The 22,429-nt window shown below is 31.4% G+C and overlaps 4 protein-coding genes across 5 annotated transcripts; 2 read left to right on the top strand and 2 right to left on the bottom strand.

Annotated features, from left to right (window-relative positions):
- Positions 1 to 903: 903 nt before the first annotated feature.
- Positions 904 to 5,720, bottom strand: LOC101496168 (receptor kinase-like protein Xa21). The gene is made up of 2 exons (XM_004512287.4): positions 2,940 to 5,720; positions 904 to 2,843 (listed from the first exon to the last, which is right to left on the bottom strand). Exons 1-2 carry the CDS (start codon positions 5,638 to 5,640, stop codon positions 2,467 to 2,469), a joined length of 3,078 nt encoding a protein of 1,025 aa, XP_004512344.1. The 5' UTR covers positions 5,641 to 5,720; the 3' UTR covers positions 904 to 2,466.
- Positions 5,721 to 8,436: 2,716 nt separating this feature from the next.
- Positions 8,437 to 10,416, top strand: LOC101496499 (putative pentatricopeptide repeat-containing protein At3g05240). Its single transcript, XM_004512288.4, has one exon. The coding sequence runs from the start codon at positions 8,505 to 8,507 to the stop codon at positions 10,200 to 10,202; it is 1,698 nt and encodes a 565-aa protein (XP_004512345.1). The 5' UTR covers positions 8,437 to 8,504; the 3' UTR covers positions 10,203 to 10,416.
- Positions 10,417 to 10,730: 314 nt separating this feature from the next.
- LOC101494126 (LRR receptor-like serine/threonine-protein kinase EFR) lies at positions 10,731 to 16,648 on the top strand. 2 transcript variants are annotated; one of them, XM_012719136.3, is made up of 3 exons: positions 10,731 to 15,435; positions 15,527 to 15,895; positions 16,238 to 16,648. In XM_012719136.3, the coding sequence occupies exons 1-3, from the start codon at positions 12,741 to 12,743 to the stop codon at positions 16,255 to 16,257; spliced, it is 3,084 nt and encodes a 1,027-aa protein (XP_012574590.1). In that variant the 5' UTR covers positions 10,731 to 12,740; the 3' UTR covers positions 16,258 to 16,648. The 2 variants fall into 2 exon arrangements, with proteins under 2 accessions (XP_012574590.1, XP_004512338.2); XM_004512281.4 differs by having other exon boundaries at positions 16,055 to 16,648.
- Positions 16,649 to 18,006: 1,358 nt separating this feature from the next.
- Positions 18,007 to 21,589, bottom strand: LOC101498568 (uncharacterized). The gene is made up of 2 exons (XM_004512384.4): positions 18,825 to 21,589; positions 18,007 to 18,592 (listed from the first exon to the last, which is right to left on the bottom strand). Exons 1-2 carry the CDS (start codon positions 21,511 to 21,513, stop codon positions 18,195 to 18,197), a joined length of 3,087 nt encoding a protein of 1,028 aa, XP_004512441.1. The 5' UTR covers positions 21,514 to 21,589; the 3' UTR covers positions 18,007 to 18,194.
- Positions 21,590 to 22,429: the final 840 nt, after the last annotated feature.

Below are 22,429 nucleotides of genomic sequence, written 5' to 3'. Positions count from 1 at the left end.
CAACAATAAAATGTGTCCCTGGGATTTCTACTCCTTGGATGTACATTTCCCATTCTTCAGTAAAAAAAATGTCTTCGAGATGTCATTTTAATGGTTAAAACTTGACATTATAATTCAAATGGCTATACCATTATTTATAATAACTAGATTAAGACCTGCATGAACATAAAATTTTTCTTAAATATTTTTAAAGATTATCTATACAATTTGACAATAATGTTCGCAAAGTCTAACGATTTTGTCATTGATAAAAAAGTGTTAGCAGATTAAACAAGACGTTCAACTTAACGATATCTATATTTACTGGAGTTATAACTTAAAGAATGTTTAAATGTTAATTTTAGTTGTCTAATATGTGACTTAGGATAAAATTGTTTATTTTATAGATCTTACTAAAAATGAACTATGTTTTCATTAAAACATGATTTTTTTTTCTTCTTCGTGATAATACTATGTAATATTCAATTAAAAGAAATTAAACAATTGTAGAAATAAAAATATGGGATAGGTCTATTTCATAGACATGAAATATTTATTATTTTTTATTTGAAAAAACTTAAAGAGTTATGTGTTACACTTTTTAACTCCATATGTTTGATAATATATTTGAAGATGAAGTGAGAAACATAATATAGTCATTATCATATTATATTACATAACTTATTGAGCATATCATTGAAATTTAAGTGATGTATTGGTCAAAAACATTGATATATTTGGACCAAATGTCAACACACAACAAATGATCACAAATGTATCAAAACATATAAATAGAATTAAAGTTTAAAGATGTAAACTCAAAAAATATAAAATTCTCACACTTTTTGCTTATTTAAAAGGAAAAAAAAAATCCAAAAGCATGTAAAATAAGCATACAAAGAACAAAAATTAGATTAGATGCAATTGTGTATAAAGTTGTTGACAATCTATATAACATATTTCAATATTGATAAATTACATTTTCTTCAACGCACTCAAGCATCGTTCCCATATTAATCCAAAATGAAAACACTTAAAAAATAGATGAATTACATTTTCTTTAAACTCACATCCACCGACACATAAACGATATGGCAACTCTAAAGGGCCTCTTTTGATCAAATTGTTCTTCGCAGGCAGTTGATTATGCAACAATCGTCAAACAAATAAAGACATATTTAAAGGGACCAAATTGTTCCATACAACCTTGTGTATTGGCGCCTCAACTCTTTCAAAATTCCTTATCATAATATGTTAGACCTCTTTCACACTATAAGCATTCCTTTAACCAGAAAACCAAAAGCCAACATCCTCCTGCAAAACAACATTAGCTAGCAAAGACACACTCCCCCACTAACTCTTCCTCCTACTAAAATAAACCTCTCCTCCAACTCACCATGTACTTCCCACCCCATTCTAAACATAGCAACAATTGTAACATATTTGTCATTGTCTAACTCAAAAGCCTACTAAATCCATCAGCAACAAACCTCTAGGAATCCAATGATCAATCCAAAATCGTGTAAGTTCACCATTACCCACCTTTTTACCTAAATTATCAGAAAACTAATTCTCTTGCAACTTACTACAGTTTGTTCTGTCCCAAATACAAATATTTGAGATTGGAACATTATGTTATGTTCGTAGGAAATTCGCCTGCAAAGAATACACAAAGATGATGTAAGGCAAGACATTTGGCTTTCAATCAAAATTACAATTACACCATTCATGCCTAATTCTGATAACCCCAAGATACACCAGAGTTGTTTGTTATAAAATCTGGAAAGAATGGAAAGATTATAAGATCACGAGAGTTACAACCGAAACACGATGTTAATCCCACATCGGTGGATGGAAATACAACTAAAGCTTTTTTATACCTAATTTTAAGCTCACATGCCACGGTCTAACTTGAATAGCAAATATTCAATAGGCTTCATTTAGTTTGACTAAAACAGTTTTTTTAAATTTCATTCATGTTTTTGCAATTGACCCATGTATTTTGTTTCCCAAATAGAACATGAAAGCGAAACGTTTAGCAGAAAGTGATTTTGCTCTTTTTTTTCTCCCATTGTTTGAGTTTTGGTGAAGTGCTTTATTTCAGTTTGTGGAGTTGGTGACTATATGTGAAAAGACTTTAACCTGTGACACATCTTCCTTCCTTATAGAAAAATCTTGCATTATAGACTTTGGACACAACTAACAAAATGTCCTTCACTTTATCTATGTCTGCAATCATTTATATAAAATCAATATTATTTTTGTATGTGATTTAAAAAAAAACTACATCACCTTATAAAATTTTAGAGTAAATTCTTTTTTAAGTTTTTTTTGATTTTAGTTTAGTTTTTTAATTATTTTATGTTTTATTTTGATCCTTTAACTATGTTTTTATTTGGAAAGAATTTTGAAATGAACACTAAGATGATAGAAAACAAATAATTAATGAGTTAATTAAGACTCAAATAAGCATATAAAAATATCAGTTTATCTCACAGAGAGAAATGCCTTTCTGACTATGCTAAGTTCTCTAGTGACATCCACGATATTCATTCTTTCTTTTGGTGATTCCATTGAACAAATAAGTCCAATCCTAAAAAGTGAAACTAAACACTCCTCAACACTTGGAGTGAGATTTTCACTATTTCCACCTTCTCTTGCTACTTCTGCATCTCTTGATACAAGATGTGGGTCCAAAATCTTTATAAGATTATCTGGAAATGAAATTGCAACATAGTCATGCAGATTCTGACCATCTTCAAAAACTTCATCAGTGGGTCTTCTACCAGTAAGCACTTCCATCATAAGAACTCCAAAGCTATACATGTCACCAAATTTTGACACTTCAGAACCCATTCCATACTCTAAAACATTTAGCAAAAGTTGTTAATACTATATGTCTCTAGTAAAATATTAAGTCTACACCAAAACATATGAAGAATTTACATTTTACAACATACCTGGAGGAGCATAGCCAACAGTCCCTTTTATTCCACTTGTACTAGAATTCTTATGAGAGGTAGTGCCAATGGCTGAGACAAGTTTTGCTATGCCAAAATCACTCACATGAGCAACCATGTCATCATCAAGAAGGACATTGCTTGGCTTTAGATCACAATGAAGGACTAATTGCTCACATTCATGATGAAGATAATGTAATGCAGAAGCTACGTCCATAATGATGTTTAATCTTTGACCAAGGTCCAATATTGTTGCATGTTCTGCATCTAAAATCTCGGGATGCAACCATTGTTCTAAGCTTCCATTTTTCATGTAATCAAAAACTAGAGCTTTAAATTCTTGACCTTTGTAGTCTGTACTTGAACAACATGTTAAAATCTTAACCAGATTTCGATGTCTGATATTTTTGAGTGCATTACATTCAGCAATGAAACTCTTATTAGCTCCTTTCTTTTGGAGGTTCAAAACCTTTATGGCTACAACATTATCTTCTGACACAAGATTTCCTTTGTACACAGAACCAAAACTTCCTGACCCAATCAAGTTTGTATCTGAGAATCCATCAGTTCCTCGATGTAAATCTTGGTATGAAACCTTAGCCAGTTGGTTAATTGTTGGTGAATCAAAAGATTGTTTTTGTTTTCTTTTCCTTATCCAGTAGATAGTTATAATCAATGAAAGTATGAGAAGAAAAGAAACCAAACTAACTATCACTGCAATCAACCTGAAATGATGGCTTTTTGCATGTTTCATACTCTTGATAGAGCATGGTGCTAGATGTAACTCTAAAATACCTCCACAAAGCTTATTATTTCCAGTTATTGCTACTTGAGTTGCATTTTGAAAGACACCATTAATTGGTACCTCACCTTCCAACATGTTGAAAGAAACATTGAAGTACTCTAGGAATGAAATATTCTGTAAATATTTTGGAATTGGTCCAGACAAGTGATTGCGTGACAAATCTAAACCTCGAAGACCTTTGAGTGATGCCAAAGAGGAAGGTATGATTCCTTGAAAGGAGTTCCCTTGCAAATTTAGATATTCTAAACTTAAGCAGTCTCCAATGGTTTCAGGAATGTCGCCAGATAAGTGATTCTCAGAGACATCTATCCAATCAATATTTTTCAGGTTACCCACTTCTCTTGGTAAGCTACCACTCAAAGAGTTCTGTGACAATTTCAATAAGTTTGATAATGAAAAAAGATAAAAAATCTCTATTGGTATGGTTCCACTAAACTTATTTTGTGAAAGGTCTAGATATTGTAAATTTTGGCAGTTTCCTATGGTTGGAGGAATATTTCCTTCAAACATATTAACACCAACATCTAAATAATACAATTGACTGAGATTGCCTATAAAGGATGATATATCTCCTGACAACTTGTTTCCACCCAATGTTAACACTCTCATATTTTGGAACTTTCCAAAAGTAGCTGGAATAACTTGTTCAAAGTTATTAAGTTCCATGGACAAGAGAGTTAAGCCAACTAGATGTCCTAATTCTGAAGGAATTTGTCCTGATATCATATTGTCATCAAGAAATAGGAAATTAAGATTCATGGATAAATTTCCTATAGAGTTTGGCAGAATGCCTCCAAAATTATTGCTTCCTATAGAAAGCTCTCTTAACTTAGTACAGTTTGTCAAAGATTTTAAAAACTCCAAATCTTTAGTTGAATTGTCACCTAAATTGTTGATTTCCAAATTTAGATATTGCAGTTCTTTTAGCCTTCCTAGATTTGGAACTTGACCAACAAAATGATTTTTACTCATTTCAAAATATGCAAAGGAAGAAGATGCATTTATAATGGAAGTTGGAATTGTACCAGAGAATTGATTTCCTGCAATTGAAATAAATTGGATATTGGGGAGAGTGTAGAACATATTGTGAGGAAGAGAGCCATGAAACTTATTCACTGCTATTGAGAGCTTAGTGAGTGATGAGATATTGTAAAGACAAGAAGGAATCATACCAGACAAATTGTTCTCACTAGCATGTAAAATTGTCAAGTTTTGAAGTTGACATATTTCTTGTGGAATATCTCCCTCTAAGTTGTTATAATCACATGAAAAAACAGTTAAGTATGAAAGATTCCCTATGAATGAAGGGATTCTTCCTGTTAATTTGTTTTTTTTAATGACCATAGTTTGAAGCTTTTTCAAAGAGCTCATTTCAATTGGTATTTTGCCAATCAGATTGTTCCCTTGCAAGTCCAAGTCTTTGAGATTGGAGCAATGTGTCAAATTTGTAGGAATTTCTCCTACAAAGGAGTTATTGGTGAGATAAAGTTGTTGCAATTGTAGCAACTGACCCAATTCCTGAGGGATTTCTCCAAAGAAGCTATTGTTTTGAAGATTGAGATTTATTAGAAAAGTGAGATTACCAACATGAGGAGATAAAGATCCATGTAAATGAGATCCTTCTAAGTTCAACCCTATAACTCTTCCATGCATGGGGTTGCATGTGATTCCATGCCACTTGCATAAGTGGATGGAAGAATTCCAAGATTCAAGTGTTCTATATGGGTCACTAGATATTGATTCTTTGAATTTCAGTAATGCTAAATGATCTGTTTGGTTTGCTAATTTCACTGACACAGTTTTGTTTGGACCAAAGCACAACAAATTTAAGGTAAACAGAGGAAGGTATAAGTACAAAAGTATAGCCATATGTGAGAAGAAAGAAAAAGGGTTCATAATTGATTGATGAAAGATGTTAATTTATGCTATGTAGTTTTGTTTGGGGTTGATAATTATGTGAGAATTGAGAAGAAACATGCATGCATTTAAATACTTATGGCAATAGGGATTAATAAGGAGTCATGCATGTATGCACCAATTTATACGTTTCCTTTAATTTTGTTAAAATTAGAAAATAAGATAATTTTTGATTTAATGCTTGTGGTTTTAATTATACGACTTGGAACTTGAATCGTTTCATTTGGGGTGGAAAAATAAGGTTTCATCGTCATGCTATATGGAGAAAGTGATGTTACTTAATTGTAACTTATAATTTATATTCAATCATAAGTCATAGTCATGCCCTGCTTAATACGTTCGTGACAATGCGGCATTAGATCTTCAATATGGTGTAGGGTCATAAGTGTGTTAAGATCACCCGTCAATTAAATATTGAAACATTATAGATTTAGACCTATACGCTGTAGAAAAAGTGATCTGGGATTTAAATGATGTGGTAAAAAACGAGATAGAGAAAAAATAAAGTGTTGAAGGAATATAAAAATATTTGAGGTACACATGTATATTAGTCTTTAAAGATATGCTAAACACTTTGATAATTTTATTAAATATGATACTCAACGTCTAATCATTCAATGTTATGTTATTTTTTTATATTTAATTAATTTAAATTTTAAATTAAATTTATATTTAAAAAATGGATACCCAACAAAACTTTGAAGTGCCAAATAATTTATTTGTTAATTGAACAACTAACAACTTGCGAAAAATGTTACAAATTTATCATTTTTTTTTAAAACAAAACTGAAATCTAAGAGGTTGTTTACTTTATGAAAATATTTTTTATTTTTAAGTTTTAAAATTTATATTAATTGTACTCGTTAATGAAAAAATAAAAGATGTTTAAAGTGAACAATTTTAACCGAACATGTCAATTACAACATTATTTTCCCTTCCCTATGTATACTAAGAGACAAATGAATCATAAGATCAACCTTAAATGAAGTACATTTTTGCCAAAAGTAAATTCAGAAGATATATTAATTAGTTATCATACATAATTAATAATTCATTGTGATTTGTATCCCTTAAACTTTCACAAGGGTTAAAAATAACGAGAGTATTATTAGTTTTTTTATAGCTATTTATTTTTTGATATTATTGATTTTATTATATTGATAGTTGATTTGTTCAAAATGGTACGTTCAATAAGAAATCTATCAAATATGAATATATATTGATTCTATAAGTAACTTTGTAACAAAATATTCTACTTACAATTCAATATAAAAAAGAATGATTTTCAGCGATGATTATATTAAATAATTATAAATTTTAAATTACATATCAATGATTATATTAATTTTGAATTTTAAATTTATATAAAACTTTGTGATCACTAATATATTACGTTAATATAATTAACTATTAAATTAATTAAATTTCGTTATTTATATATTAAATTATTAAACGCACAAAATTACTTGTAAAGTAAACGAATGAATGTCTATGCATCTACGAAAACCAAACGGTAAGCACACAACATCAACAATTGTGCACACAATAATACTTCACGAGTCTTGGTCAATTTCGAATTGTGTGATAATGGAAGCTACAATTTCAAATCCACTAACTTAATTTCCATGGACTTTCGAGTGTTTATTGGAAGTGAATTATATGCTATCTACATGGACTTAATTTCCACTTACTTCTTAATAGTATAGTTCGCATCAATAATGATAAATTTATATATTGAATTGCTTGGGTCTTGCTTTACCACAACATTTTTAAGTATCTTATTCATTTTGTTCTCCAAATGTGAATGGTTCACATTCTTAGACTACACTTGAATGGTCTAATCATTCTTGTTACTGAATTTCTTTTTATTATTTTAACAAGTTCTTGTCCTTAGTAAGTGTATAAGGTCATGTCATGGCATAGATGGTGGACTTAATTTTCCCTTGGTATATTTTGATATTTAAACATTAAATATCAAAATTTGATATTTAAACATGGAATATCAAAATAATCAACATATGATCTCTTATAAACTTTACCTGGAATTAGATTCTCTAACGTTATGGCACAAAAAGCTTTCTACCTTTTAACACTTATTAACCATCAGATCAATCTTATACTTTATATATTGCCATGTGTTCTTTTATTAAAAAAAAAAAAATCAAAATTGAAGACGTCGACATTGCGGCAATTGGGTTGTAACTGTATGTGTTGTTTCTTGTTTCTTCAATTTTGAATTTTTTATTTAATAAAAAGGCACATGACATTATATGAAGCATAAGATTAATCTAATGGTCAATAAGTACTCAAAGATAGATAATAAGTACCGAAAGACAGATAGTCTTTGACACCATGACGTTAGACCAATTGCCTTAAAGTGATGTATTGTGAGGACATCGCTTCACCTTATATAAATGTTATTTAATGTATTTTCTCCTTTAATACTAAAATTAAGTTTATATATTTAGATAAATTTTAAGTTGAACCAATTTGATATCAATATATTGATGTTTAAAAATTGTTCAAAATTTTAATAATAATAAGTGAAAATAAAAATTCATAGTTATTTTTAATCTGATAATTGAAAAAATGACTTGATTAATGTATATTCAATAAAATAAAATAAATAAAACTTTTATCTAGAATGAATGTAGTCCATTTTTATTTAATTTTCTAATGATTTTTAAAATAAATAAAACTTGAGACGAAAAAAAAAAAAAGACATTCACTCGCTGTTAATTTAAACGAATAATGACGTCACTTTAGTTTGTTCACTCATTGCAGTGTCTTCTTCAATTGACAATACATCAACTATTACCAAATGATTAAGAGATTGAATAATCATGATACACCAAAACACAATTCTCTCTCTGTTACCAAAATGCAAAACTACGAGTAATTTAAAAATATTGCACGCTCTAATACTTACAACCGCAACTATTAAAACTATAATAATCCCTTTAAGCAAGCTTATTGATTTTTGTGTTGATTCACAATTTGGTGACATTAATTATGCAAACCTATTATTTCGCCAAATTCATTCTCCTAATGTTTATATCTGGAATTCTATGATAAGAGGTTATGCCAAATCTCAAAATCCAAAAATGTCTTTGCTTTTGTATAGAGAAATGCTACAAACTGGGTATTCCCCTGATCATTTTACTTTCCCATTTGTACTCAAAGCAAGTTCTGTTATTTCTGATCAATTTTGTGGAAAATGCATTCATAGTTGCATAGTTAAATCTGGGTTTGAAGCAAATGTTTATGCTGCTACTGGGTTACTCCATATGTATGTTTCATTTAGAGATATGGAGTATGGGTTGAAACTGTTTGATAAAATTCCTAAGTGGAATGTTGTTGCTTGGACTTGTTTGATTGCTGGGTATGTTAACAATAATCAACCACGTGAAGCTTTAAAGGTGTTTAAAGATATGGGCCACTGGGGTGTTGTGCCTAATGAGGTTACCATGGTGAATGCTTTGATTGCGTGTGCTCGTAGTAGAGACCTCAATACTGGAAAGTGGGTTCATGAATGCATCCGGGAAGCTGGTTATGACCCTTTTATGTTAACATCTAATGGTAATATCATTCTTGCAACTTCCATTATTGAAATGTATGCAAAATGTGGTAGCTTGAATATTGCAAGGGAGTTGTTCAACAAAATGCCGAAGAGAAATATTGTTGCTTGGAACTCTATGATTAATGCTTATAATCAGTATGAGAGGTATAACGAGGCACTTGATCTCTTTTTCGATATGTTGGCAGCTGGCTTTTGTCCTGATAAGGCTACTTTTCTGAGTGTGTTGAGTGTTTGTGCCCATCAGTGTGCTTTGGCATTAGGAGAAACTGTTCATGCTTATCTATTGAAAACCAACATTGTAATAGATACTTCCCTGGCAACTGCTCTTTTGGACATGTATGCCAAGAATGGTGAATTAGGAAGTGCACAAAAGATTTTTAATAGTATGGAAAAGAAAGATGTGGTGATGTGGACTAGCATGATTAATGGTTTAGCCATACATGGTCATGGGAATGAAGCTTTGAGTATGTTTCAAATAATGCAAGAAGATAGTTCTCTAATCCCTGATCATATTACTTATATTGGAGTATTATTTGCATGTAGTCATGTTGGATTGGTTGAAGAGGCTCAAAGACAATTTAACTTGATGACAAAGAGGTATGGTATAGTGCCAGAAAGAGAGCATTACAGTTGCATGGTTAATCTTTTGAGTCGGGCAGGTCATTTCGGAGAGGCAGAAAGATTAATGAAGACAATGTCAATAAAACCAAATATTGCAATATGGGGTGCTCTTTTAAATGGTTGCCAGATTCATGAAAACATCGCTGTTGCTAGTCAAGTGAAAGTGCAACTAACAGAGCTAGAACCTGTTCATAGTGGAATTTATGTTTTACTATCTAATATATATGCTAATGCTGGAAGATGGGAAGAGGTAAATATGACTAGAAAAATGATGAAGCATAAAAGGGTTGCAAAGAATATTGGCCAAAGTTCAGTTGAAATGAAGCTGTTTACCTTATGATCGTCTCAAGATTCATTTGTTGTCTCAAATTATAAATAATTGACTGCTGGAGTTGCTTCAACATGGAAAAGCAGAACCATTGTTTACGGGAGCAATTTTTCATTCCCTTTCAGCTGCTGGAGTAGCTTCAATATCCAGGTCCTGTTAATTATGGTACTCACGAGATACCAATAATTTACTTTATCATTATGTGATTTAATTAATATTATTTGTACAGGTTCCTTGCTGCCATCGGTTAGCATTAGTGAAAATATATGATGTAGTTTGCTCCCATGATTTATTGTTGGAGGAGTAGGAGTCTCCGGGTCCAACTTTCGAGGGGCACCAAAAAAATAATTTATACTTAGGTATTATATATAAATATTAAAATAAAATGTTATATTATTTAAGCTATATATAAAAGTTACTGATAAAATTATAAACAATGCTAGTTAAATAAATACATGTGATTTAATCAATTGAAGAATAAAATCAAATGACTATATCTATAATTTTAGCAGTTGAAGAGTTTGATTGAGGCACTAAGGCTAAAATTTTAATATGGATTATTAAACACTTAGATTTTCTATATCTTTTGTATATATGAAGACTCACAAGTCCCAATGTAAAACACTTAGCTAACTATGTATTCATTTTGTTTGAGCAACATGGTTAATGTCATCCTGTTGATTCATAACAGAAGTTCGATCAGTTAGTTAAGGTTAGTTACAGAGTTGGTTCAAAAAACAAAAAAGCTCTATAAATAAGATCATTATGTACCTCATTCAGTATAAATTCAATATCCTTGAGATTTTCTGTCATTCTTCAGCGCCTCTCAGACTCTCCTTTTCCCTTCCCCTCCTCATATTTTGGTTACCAACAATTCATATATGGAGGGACAGAAAATGCCAAATAGGATCAATAATTACCGAACTGACAATAGAAGTTTGTTATGATGGCACAAAGTTAAAAGAAACTCTTAGATGCTTGAGTGAAACAGCATTGCATCATGCCACTTGTGTTGAGTTCAAGTGTGAGTGGTTAAGTCCCACATCGACTATGAATGAGGGTGGAGATGTGGTATCAAAAGTCTCTTGTGAATCCTGAAGCATTTGACATGTTGTTGCTCCCACGCCCCAGAACTCCCCAACAATTTGAAGCCATAATATTTATGAGGGGGCACATGATTTTTCATGGCAGAACGTTGCAACTTTTAGTTTACAAGTAATTCAATGAAGCTCCATTAATTTTTGTTACTCAATTGAGACACAAGTCATATCAGATGAAGCTTGGAACTCAAGTTGCAGATTTGGAGTTTGGTGTTATGCTGAGGTGTTTAAGGTTCCAATTGGAGTTTGATTGATTAGTTAATATATGGATTCATGAAAAAATGAATTTTCAATCAAATAGAAAATTTGATTGAAAGTAACCGCAAATTGAATTCAGATAACCTGTTAAACAATTAAAAAAGGGAATTCAACCAATTTTAAGCAAATTATCTACTCTACATTTTTTTGGAGTAATTAATATCTTGTGTACATTAAATATGTGTAATATTTTCCAAGGGACACTTTATGTTGAGGCTGAGTAGATTAGTGCATCAAATGCTGAGGATTCTCATTCCAAGATGAGTAAACCACGTACCAATAAGAAATCAATAAGACTTGTTTATTATTATTATTAGTAGTAGTAGGTGCTATTATATTCATAAGCTCTTGACTAGAGTTGACTAGAAAAGTGAAAACCTAATCTTCCAGTTTTCTACCCCCAAAGAAAAGTGAAATGTTAGGTATAAAGGGGTGCATGACTTCTAACTAGTAAGAAAAACTAACGACACTTTAATTTATGTGGGATCATAACAGACTCCTCACACTACACCATATTTGAAGTTCTGATGCTGCGCATTATCAGGAACGTATTAAGCAGGGCATGACTTATGAAAATGATTCTCAAGTTCCAAGTCAAGCAATATTGAGTAGCACACTCTTTAAGAAATATTCATCCGCTTACTATTATAAGCAAAAATAATTACTTTTTGGTTATTAAGAAAATTAGCCAAGTGCAATTAATTTTTTAGAATTCATGTAAAATATAATCTAAATTTATTAAATTGTCTATTTGAGTCTCAAACACTCAATTATCAAGATTAATTTTTTTTTTGTTGAAGTGAATATTAGAAATACTAACATTAAATCAGTAAAAAATAATCAAATTGATTAAAATTTATCTAGTCCCACAAAATATGTGGGTCCTATATAAATTTGGTGGAAATCAATTTAAAAGAGTATGTTAGAAAGTGTCTCTTAAAAAATGTGTTAAAAGTCACTCCACCATTCTTACTCCTATCTAGTATAATTAAAATTACAAGCATTAAATAAAAAATTATCTTATTTTTTAACAAAATTAATGGAAGTGTAAACGGGTGCATACATGCATGACTCCCTACTAATCCCTCTTGCCACAAGTATTTAAATGCATGCATGTTTCTTCTCTATTCTCACATAATTATCAAACTCCAAACTACATAACATAAATTAACCTATTTTTCCTCAACCAATTATGAAGCCTTTTTCTTTCTTCTCACCTATACTTTTGTACTTACACCTTCCTCTATTTACCTTAAAATTGTTGTGGTTTGGTCCAAGCATCATTGTGTCAGTGGCATTAGAAAACCAAACAGATCATTTGGCCTTGCTGAAATTCAAAGCATCAATATCTAGTGACCCATATAGAACACTTGAATCTTGGAATTCTTCCATCCACTTATGCAAGTGGCATGGAATCACATGCAACCCCATGCATGGAAGAGTTATAGGATTGAACTTAGAAGGATGTCATTTACATGGATCTTTATCTTCCCATATTGGCAATCTCACTTTTCTAATAAATCTCAATCTTCAAAACAATAGCTTCTTTGGAGAAATCCCTCAGGAATTGGGTCAGTTGCTACAATTGCAACAACTTTATCTCACCAATAACTCCTTTGTAGGAGAAATTCCTACAAATTTGACACATTGCTCCAATCTCAAAGGCTTGTACTTGGAAGGGAACGATCTGATTGGCAAAATACCAATTGAAATGGGCTCTTTAAAAAAGCTTCAAGTAATGACTTTTTGGAGAAACAATTTAACAGGAGGAATCCCTTCATTCATAGGGAATCTTTCAAGCTTAACGCGTTTTTCGGTTACTTCTAACAATTTAGAGGGAGATATTCCACAAGAAATATGTCGCCTCAACAAATTAACAATTTTATTTGTCGGTGAGAACAATTTGTCTGGTATGATTCCTTCTTGTCTCTACAATATCTCATCACTTATTAAGTTCTCAGCAGCAATGAATAAGTTTCATGGCTCTCTTCCACCCAACATGTTCCACACCCTCCCCAATCTCCAATTTTTTGAAATTGGAATGAATAAAATCTCTGGTCCAATTCCAACGTCAATGATAAATGCATCTTCTGGCTTTACATTATTTGACATCAGTAAAAATTATTTTGTGGGACAAGTTCCATCTTTAGGAAGGCTAAAAGAACTACTATATCTAAATTTGGAAATCAACAATTTAGGTGACAATTCAACTAAGGATTTGGAGTTTTTAAAATCTTTGACAAATTGTAGTAAGTTGCAAATGTTTTCTATGTTCAATAATAATTTTGGAGGCATTCTGCCAAATTCCATCGGCAACTTATCCATTGAACTTAATGAACTATATCTAGGAGCTAATATGATATCAGGAAAAGTTCCTGCAGAATTAGGAAATCTAGTTGGCTTAACTCTCTTGAGCATGGAATATAATCTCTTTGAGGGAATTATTCCAACTACTTTTGGCAAATTAAAAAACATGCAATGGTTAGCATTGGGTAGAAACAAGCTATCAGGAGGTATACCACTCTTCATGGGCAATCTCAGTCAATTGTTCCATTTGAATTTACATCTTAATATGTTAGAAGGAACTATTCCTCCAAGTATAGGAAACTGCCAAAATTTACAATATCTAGACCTTTCACAAAATAAGTTTAGTGGAACCATACCAATAGAGATTTTTTATCTTTTTTCATTGTCAAACTTATTGAAATTGTCACATAACACTTTGAGTGGTAGCTTACCAAGAGAAGTGGGTAAGCTGAAAAATATTGATTGGATAGATGTCTCTGAGAATCATCTGTCTGGGGACATTCCTGAAACCATTGGAGAATGCATAAGTTTAGAATATCTCACTTTGCAAGGGAACTCCTTTCAAGGAATCATACCTTCCTCTTTGGCATCACTCAAAGGTCTTCGAGGTTTAGATTTGTCACGCAATCACTTGTCTGGACCAATTCCAAAAACTTTACAGAATATTTCATTCCTAGAATACTTGAATGTTTCTTTCAACATGTTGGAAGGCGAGGTACCAATTAATGGTGTCTTTCAAAATGCAACTCAAGTAGCAATAATTGGAAATAATAAGCTTTGTGGAGGTATTTCAGAGTTACATCTACCACCATGCTCTATCAAGAGTATGAAACATGCAAAAAGCCATCATTTCAGGTTGATAGCAGTGATAGTTAGTTTGGTTTCTTTTCTTCTCATAATTTCATTTATTATAACTATCTACTGGATAAGGAAAAGAAAACAAAAACAATCTTTTGATTCACCAACAATTAACCAATTGGCTAAGGTTTCATACCAAGATTTACATCGAGGAACTGATGGATTCTCAGATACCAACTTGATCGGGTCAGGAAGTTTTGGTTCAGTGTACAAAGGAAATCTTGTGTCAGAAGATAATGCTGTAGCTATAAAGGTTCTGAACCTCCAAAAGAAAGGAGCTCATAAGAGTTTCATTGCTGAATGTAATGCACTAAAAAATATCAGACATCGAAATCTGGTTAAGATTTTAACATGTTGTTCAAGTACAGACTACAAAGGTCAAGAATTTAAAGCTCTAGTTTTTGATTACATGAAAAATGGAAGCTTAGAACAATGGTTGCATCCCGAGATTTTAGATGCAGAACATGCAACAATATTGGACCTTGGTCAAAGATTAAACATCATTATGGATGTTGCTTCTGCATTACATTATCTTCATCAAGAATGTGAGCAATTGGTCCTTCATTGTGATCTAAAGCCAAGCAATGTCCTTCTTGATGATGACATGGTTGCTCATGTGAGTGATTTTGGCATAGCAAAACTTGTCTCAGCCATTGGCACTACCTCACATAAGAATTCTAGTACAAGTGGAATAAAAGGGACTGTTGGCTATGCTCCTCCAGGTATGTTGTAAATACTTCATATGTTTTGGTGTAGACTTGATATTTTACTAGAGACAGATATAGTATTAACAACTTTTGCTAATTGTTTTAGAGTATGGAATGGGTTCTGAGGTGTCCAAATTTGGTGACATGTATAGCTTTGGAGTTCTTATGATGGAAGTGCTTACTGGTAGAAGACCCACTGATGAAGTTTTTGAAGATGGTCAGAATCTGCATGACTATGTTGCAATTTCATTTCCAGATAATCTTATAAAGATTTTGGACCCACATCTTGTATCAAGAGATGCAGAAGTAGCAAGAGAAGGTGGAAATAGTGAAAATCTCATTCCAAGTGTTGAGGAGTGCTTAGTTTCCCTTTTCAGGATTGGACTTATTTGTTCAATGGAATCACCGAAAGAAAGAATGAATATTGTGGATGTCACTGGAGAACTTAGCATAGTTAGAAAGGAATTTCTTGCCGGTGAGATAAACTGATATTTTTATATGTTTATTTGAATCTTAACTAACTCATTTATTACTTATGAAGTTATAATTTGACTTTAATCATTATATTGTGCATTTCAAAAATCTTAATCTACAAAATACAAAGGTAATAATGTGCTTCTTCTTTGAATTTCAGGTATTACACTCATTAGTAATTGAATTGAACTAAATTTCAAAGGTTATTTGTAGAAAGAGAAGTGTATGCAGTATGATGCACTTGTTAAGAAAATGAATGGTCAATCTGGCTGAACATTTGGCAATGCTTAGTTTACTAATTCAGTTAGCAACATTTGATTATGTGTGATTGTGTTCAATGTAGATTTACCGGCAACCTACTAGTTTGCTACTATAAAGTTATACACGAGTCTTTGGAAGCTTCAATTTATGAAAGAACCCAGACGAAGGAATAACTTTGTTAGTTTGAAGCGTTGTGCGAAATGCATGGATAATGTTTGGTCGAGGTTAATCATTTGTGTTTTGTTTGCTTGGAGAATAAGATAAGTGTTTCTAGTTCAATAAGGGTCTAGAGTAATTCATCAATAAGTGTATCTAGTGATGATAGTGCTTACAATATTCTTTTTGTTAGTTGATAAAGATATTATGTCTGATAAATACATTCTTGAATTTATTTTACTTTATGCGAAACATGTACTTCATTTAAGGTTGACCTTATGATTCATTTGTATCTTGGGATACTTTAAAATGGGAAACATGATATTATGACTCATAAGTGTACATTTTTTTTCTATAGGTATCATGTGTCAAACTCTAATACACTTCTTTCTAGTATGATATTTCATTTATGAAATCCATATCTAAACAATAAGTATTGTTGGATTGTACCGATATTTTATACTTCTGTCTCCCTAAATTGTACTAAAAGAATTTTGAAATTTATATAGTGAATCATCCGCTAACTGGAAGGACTAATAGTTTTCAACTTTCATTTATGTGACTTCAACAAATAATGCTGAAGACTAATACACTATAGGCAGAATGATAATTTTGTTGTCCAATTTAACAAGCCATGAAAATACATACCCTTAAACAGTTTTACATATACATTACACACCCACACAAGAGGTATTCTTTTGGTATCTATGACTAAACTCACAAAGGAATCAGACTTATCAAAAAGCCAAACTCTAATAGTGGGTAATAAAAAGATTAAATGAATGTAGACTAATTAAAAATCACTTTGCTTTTATACTTTTTTCTACAGTAGTTTGCTTCTGTACTTACTGAACATTTATTAATAACAATAATATTTACAAAAGTGGCTAATGGGTTTGTTGTTTCATAAATTTTGAGTGGTTTTATGGCTAAATTGTACACACAATTGTGGTAATAGGTTGTGGTTTTACATCCATGAGTTTCTGCATTACTGAGTTAAGTTAACAACCAGACAATTATATCAAACCCCATGTTTTGAGAATCACATATTAATAGTTGGCTTGACTATTAAAAAAACATTTAAAAATGGAAGTGATTGAATGTAACATGTGTCGGTGCCGTGTCAATGCTATATAGGTTGGAGCTCTCATGTTTCTATGTTCTGCATTTGATAAAAAGACGATGAACTAAACTACCAAACTACCGTTGACAATCATTTACAAGGGAAAACAAAAAGACTGAATTAAAATTATATGAAATGTTGAAGGCATTTCTATGTTTGGAAAAACTGATTGTATGAAAGCACGTGTTTCCTAAATTCCATTTCAATATATTGTGATAAAATCACTTTATACGAAATCATATGTAAATATGATAATGTGCTTGCAAATATGATAATTTAATAGATCTATAAAGGTTGAAACAAACCAACTTTTAGGTGCTCAGGTTAACCAAATATAAACTTTATACTGCACAAAATAACTTTGTTGCATTTTTTACTCCAAAGAAAACATACATATGCTGATAAATGGTCTCTAAAATCATTTCCTTGCATCAGATCATTTCAGAGGAAGCATACAAAACTTAATCATACTTAACCCATATAATTTTTATCAGACTAATCTATTATCCATTTTTATTATTTGAAAACTATAGATTTTAACAAATTAAAAAACTTTTATCCATCACATGCTTCATATGAATATCATGCAGACTCAGGATTTAAACAAACATTTAAATATGGTATCTAACTAATAAGTTAAACACACATTAAAGCTTAAAAAAAGAATAGATACATGCATTGCACAAACTTCTAACTAGTTTATTTACAAAAAGGAAAAGATGAAAATCATAAGGAGAATTTGTAGCAATATTATGTGGCTCTAATGCAGATTTGCTTCCATTAAATCCTCAGTAGGAAAGAAACTTTTGATTATATTAAGCTCTCTCATGACTTCAACCATACTCATTCTTTCTTTTGGTGATTCCACTGAACAGGCAAGTGCAATACTAAAAAGTGAAAGTAGACATTTCTCCACATTAGAATGCATAGCACCAACGTTTTCACTGTCAATTGTCTGTTCTAATTCATTGTGGACAATGGTTGGATCCACAATCTGCAAAAGGTCACTTGAAATTGAAATTTTAACAAAATTGTGGAGACTATGACTATCTTCAAACATTTCATCTGTTGGTCTTCTTCCGGTTAAGATTTCTAAAATTAGAATCCCAAAGCTATACACGTCGCCTTCGATTGACAACTTAGAACCCATTCCGTATTCTGAAATGTGATACAAATCACTTAATATCCTTAAAGTTATTATCAAAATATTACTCCCTCTCATTTATAATATAAACAAAAAGGCACATGCGTTTGATCCACGTTTGAACCAAATACATATCATTTTTTACTTATATTTAAAATCAGAAGGAGTAACTCGTAAGCAAGTAAAACGATCAGAAACATAAAATAAAAATATTTGACAATTTAACATAACAATATCAGGCTATACCTGGAGGAGCATAACCAATAGTCCCTTTTATTCCAACAGTGCTATTTTGTGTCAAGGAGACTCCAATACTTGGGAGCAATTTTGCTATGCCAAAATCACTCACATGAGCTACCATAGAATCATCAAGAAGAACATTGCTAGGCTTTAAATCACAATGAATAACAGGTTGATCACATTCATGGTGAAGATAATGAAATGCTGAAGCAACATCAATAATAATATTTAGCCTTTGTGCAAGGTTCAATGTTTTTTGTGGACCTGCAATTTCTTTTTCTGGATGCAACCAACTTTCTAAGCTTCCATTTCTCATGTACTCAAAAACAAGAGCTTTAAATTCTTGACCTTTGAAATCTGTACTAGAACAACTTGTTAAAATCTTAACCAAATTTCGGTGTCTAATATTTTTAAGTGCATTACATTCAACCATGAAACTTTTGTGAGCTCCCTTCTTTTGAAGTTTTAAAACCTTTACTGCTACAACTTTATCGTCTAACTCGAGAGTTCCTAAGTAGACAGAGCCAAAACTTCCAGATCCTATCAAATTCCTTGTAGAGAATCCATCGGTTCCATTGTGCAGGTCTTCATATGAAATCTTAACCAAAAGGTCAATTCTTGGTGAATCAGATGAAGGTTTCATGTTTCTTTTCTTTATACAGTAGATAGTTAGAATAAACAGAAGTATAAGAAGAAAAGAAGCCACACTAACTACCACTGCTATCAACTTGAGATAATGATGTTTTGCTTGTTTCTTACCTTTCAAAGGGCATGGAGGTAGGTGCAACTTTGAAATACCTCCACAAAGGTTATTGTTTCCTGTTACCACCACCTCACTTGCATTTTGAAAGACACCTTCAGTTGGTACCTCTCCTTCCAACATGTTAAAAGATACATTGAAGTATTCTAAGAAAGAAATATTTTGAAGACCTTTAGGAATTGATCCAGACAAGCGGTTTCGTGACAAGTCTAAATGTTGAAGGCTTTTCAGTGAAACCAAAGAGGTTGGTATGACTCCATGAAAGGAGTTTCCTTGCAGATGAAGGTACTCTAAGCTTTCACATTTTCCAATGGTTTTAGGAATATCACCAGACAGATGATTCTCAGAAAAATTCAACATTCCAATATTTTCTAGCCTGCCCACTTCTTGCGGTAGACTACCACTCAATGCGTTTCGCGACAAGTCCAATAATTTTGTTAATGAGAAAAGATTAAATACCTCTATTGGTATGGTTCCTCTAAGATTGTTTTGAGAAAGATCTAAGTAATATAACTTTTGACAGTTTCCTATGCTTGGAGGAATATTTCCTTCTAACTTATTATGTCCTAAACCCAAATAAAACAACTGACTGAGGTTGCCTATAAAGGCTGGTATACTTCCTGACAACTTGTTTCCCCTCAATTCCAACACTTGCAACTTTTGAACCTTCACAAAAGTAGTTGGAATCATCCCTTCAAAACGGTTATTTTCCACAGTGAAGAGATATAGGTTGACTAGATTTCCTAATTCTGCAGGAATTTTTCCTGATATATGATTTCCCCCAAGATATATGCTGTTGAGTTGTTTGGACATATTTCCTAAAGTATTTGGTAAAAGACCTCCAAAATTATTGTAGGATATATCAATCACATACAACTTACTACAATTTTCCAATGACTTTACAAACTCCAAATCATTAGTTGAGTTGCTTCCAAGATTGTTCTGAGACAAACCTATGAGCTGAAGATCTTTTAGCTTCCCAAGACTTGGAACATGACCTATGAATTGATTTTGAGTGATATCAAAAGCTCTTAAGTAAGATGCATTTGTGATGGAAGTTGGGATTAGACCTGAGATTTGATTCCCACCAATGAAAAGTGTTTTGAGATTGGGAAGGGTATGGAACATTTTTGGTGGAAGAGAGCCATTAAATTGGTTCAAGTCAACAGCAATAAGAGTAAGAGATGACATATTATAAAGACAAAGTGGAAGTTTACCAGACAATTTGTTTATACCAACTGATATAGTTTCCAAGTTCTTCAAATGGCATATTTCTTGTGGAATATTCCCCTCCAAATTGTTGGAACCAACATTAAAATTTATAAGAAATGAAAGATTTCCTATAGTTGGTGGAATTTCTCCTGTTAAATTGTTGTTCCAAATGAATATTCTTTGGAGCTTCTTAAGAGAACCAATTTCAATTGGTATTGTGCCAACCAAATTGTTCCTTGACAAGTATAAGCTTTTGAGATTCAACAAACTTGTCAAATTTGAAGGAATTTCTCCAACCAATGAGTTATTATTGAGATAAAGTTGCTGTAGTTTTACTAAACTACACAATTCTTGTGGAATTGTTCCATAGAAGCTATTGTTCATGAGATTGAAGTTTGTCAAAAAAGTGAGATTACCAACATGAGGTGATATGGATCCATGCAACTGATTTCCTGCTAAGTACAACTCTGTAACTCTTTGATGCATGCATGTGATTCCATGCCACTTGCAAAAGTGAGTTGAACCATTCCAAGAGTCTAAGATTCCAAATGGGTCATTAGATATTGATTTTTTGAATTTGAGCAATGCCAAAAAATCAGTATCATTTCCTAATGCATAAGCAGTTTTATTTGGTCCAAACCAAAGTAGGTTTAACGTATAGAGTTGTAATATGTAAAGGCATATAAGGAAAAATGCATGTAACATGTGCAAAAAAGACTTCATTTGGTTGAGAAAGTTAAAGGAGCTATAGAAAGTGTTTAATCTCTTCTGCTAAATAGCTTTATTGGGGTTTGGTAGAATAAAATATTACAGAACAAGCACATTATTTCTGATACTTTATACTTATTATAATATATTGGAGACAACATCATGAACTCGTATGTTTGACATCATCAAATTGAATTTTGATTTTCAATTACAATATTTTTTCAAACATTCCTTTAAAGTCAAATCTATTGATATGTCTCTTTTTCTAAATTAAAGGTTTTATGTTCTGTTCAAATGAGGTTAAGTTCCTAGTTAAATGATTATTCACGAAAATTGTATCTAAAATCTCAAATGTCAAGTTTATAGTCAAAATAGTTTGGGAGAATTTTCACTCATATAATTAGGACTTAAATATAATTTTTGTCCTTTATATTTTACCTTTTATTTATTTATTTGGGTCTTTTATCTTTTATCTTTTATAAGTAGTATATTTTATTTATTTTTATCATAACTTTATCAAACAACTGTATAATTATTGTCATGAACTATTGAGATCAAATTTTGATCAATTATAAAGTTAATTATACAATCTTAATAAGAATGAGGTGAAAATACAATAAAATAATGTAGTTTGTTCTAAAAAGTCTAAGTATATTTCAAGTTCAACTCTGGATACTTTTTTGAAAAATATTGAAAGGATTACAATAATAGGGTCTTATCACTTTGTTGTGATTGTGATAAGACAAAAATACAATGTTTATAAAAGATAAATTAACAAAATAAATCAAAATAAAAAACCAAAAGAAATATTAGATAAAAATATAAAAGTCTAAAATTATATTTAAGCCAATAATTATTGATCAAACTTTATTTATTCTTATATTAGAATTTTGAATTTTTACATCTCATTCCTTATGAATGAGAGGATTAA

This window comes from Cicer arietinum, chromosome 8 (genome assembly GCF_000331145.2).
Source record: "Cicer arietinum cultivar CDC Frontier isolate Library 1 chromosome 8, Cicar.CDCFrontier_v2.0, whole genome shotgun sequence".
Classification (NCBI taxonomy): domain Eukaryota; kingdom Viridiplantae; phylum Streptophyta; class Magnoliopsida; order Fabales; family Fabaceae; genus Cicer; species Cicer arietinum.
This window is presented reverse-complemented; position numbering and strand designations above follow the sequence as displayed.

Bases quoted from the DNA above. Each gene is read 5' to 3' on its own strand.
- LOC101496168 (XM_004512287.4), bottom strand. From the start codon at position 5,640: ATGAACCCTTTTTCTTTCTTCTCACATATGGCTATACTTTTGTACTTA. The intron at 2,844-2,939 runs GTATGTTGTAAA...TAAATGTTTTAG, and splicing joins TGTTGGCTATGCTCCTCCAG to AGTATGGAATGGGTTCTGAA.
- LOC101496499 (XM_004512288.4), top strand. From the start codon at position 8,505: ATGATACACCAAAACACAATTCTCTCTCTGTTACCAAAATGCAAAACT.
- LOC101494126 (XM_004512281.4), top strand. From the start codon at position 12,741: ATGAAGCCTTTTTCTTTCTTCTCACCTATACTTTTGTACTTACACCTT. The intron at 15,436-15,526 runs GTATGTTGTAAA...TAATTGTTTTAG, and splicing joins TGTTGGCTATGCTCCTCCAG to AGTATGGAATGGGTTCTGAG. The intron at 15,896-16,054 runs GTGAGATAAACT...TTTGAATTTCAG, and splicing joins TAGAAAGGAATTTCTTGCCG to GTATTACACTCATTAGTAAT.
- LOC101498568 (XM_004512384.4), bottom strand. From the start codon at position 21,513: ATGAAGTCTTTTTTGCACATGTTACATGCATTTTTCCTTATATGCCTT. The intron at 18,593-18,824 runs GTATAGCCTGAT...ATCACATTTCAG, and splicing joins TATTGGTTATGCTCCTCCAG to AATACGGAATGGGTTCTAAG.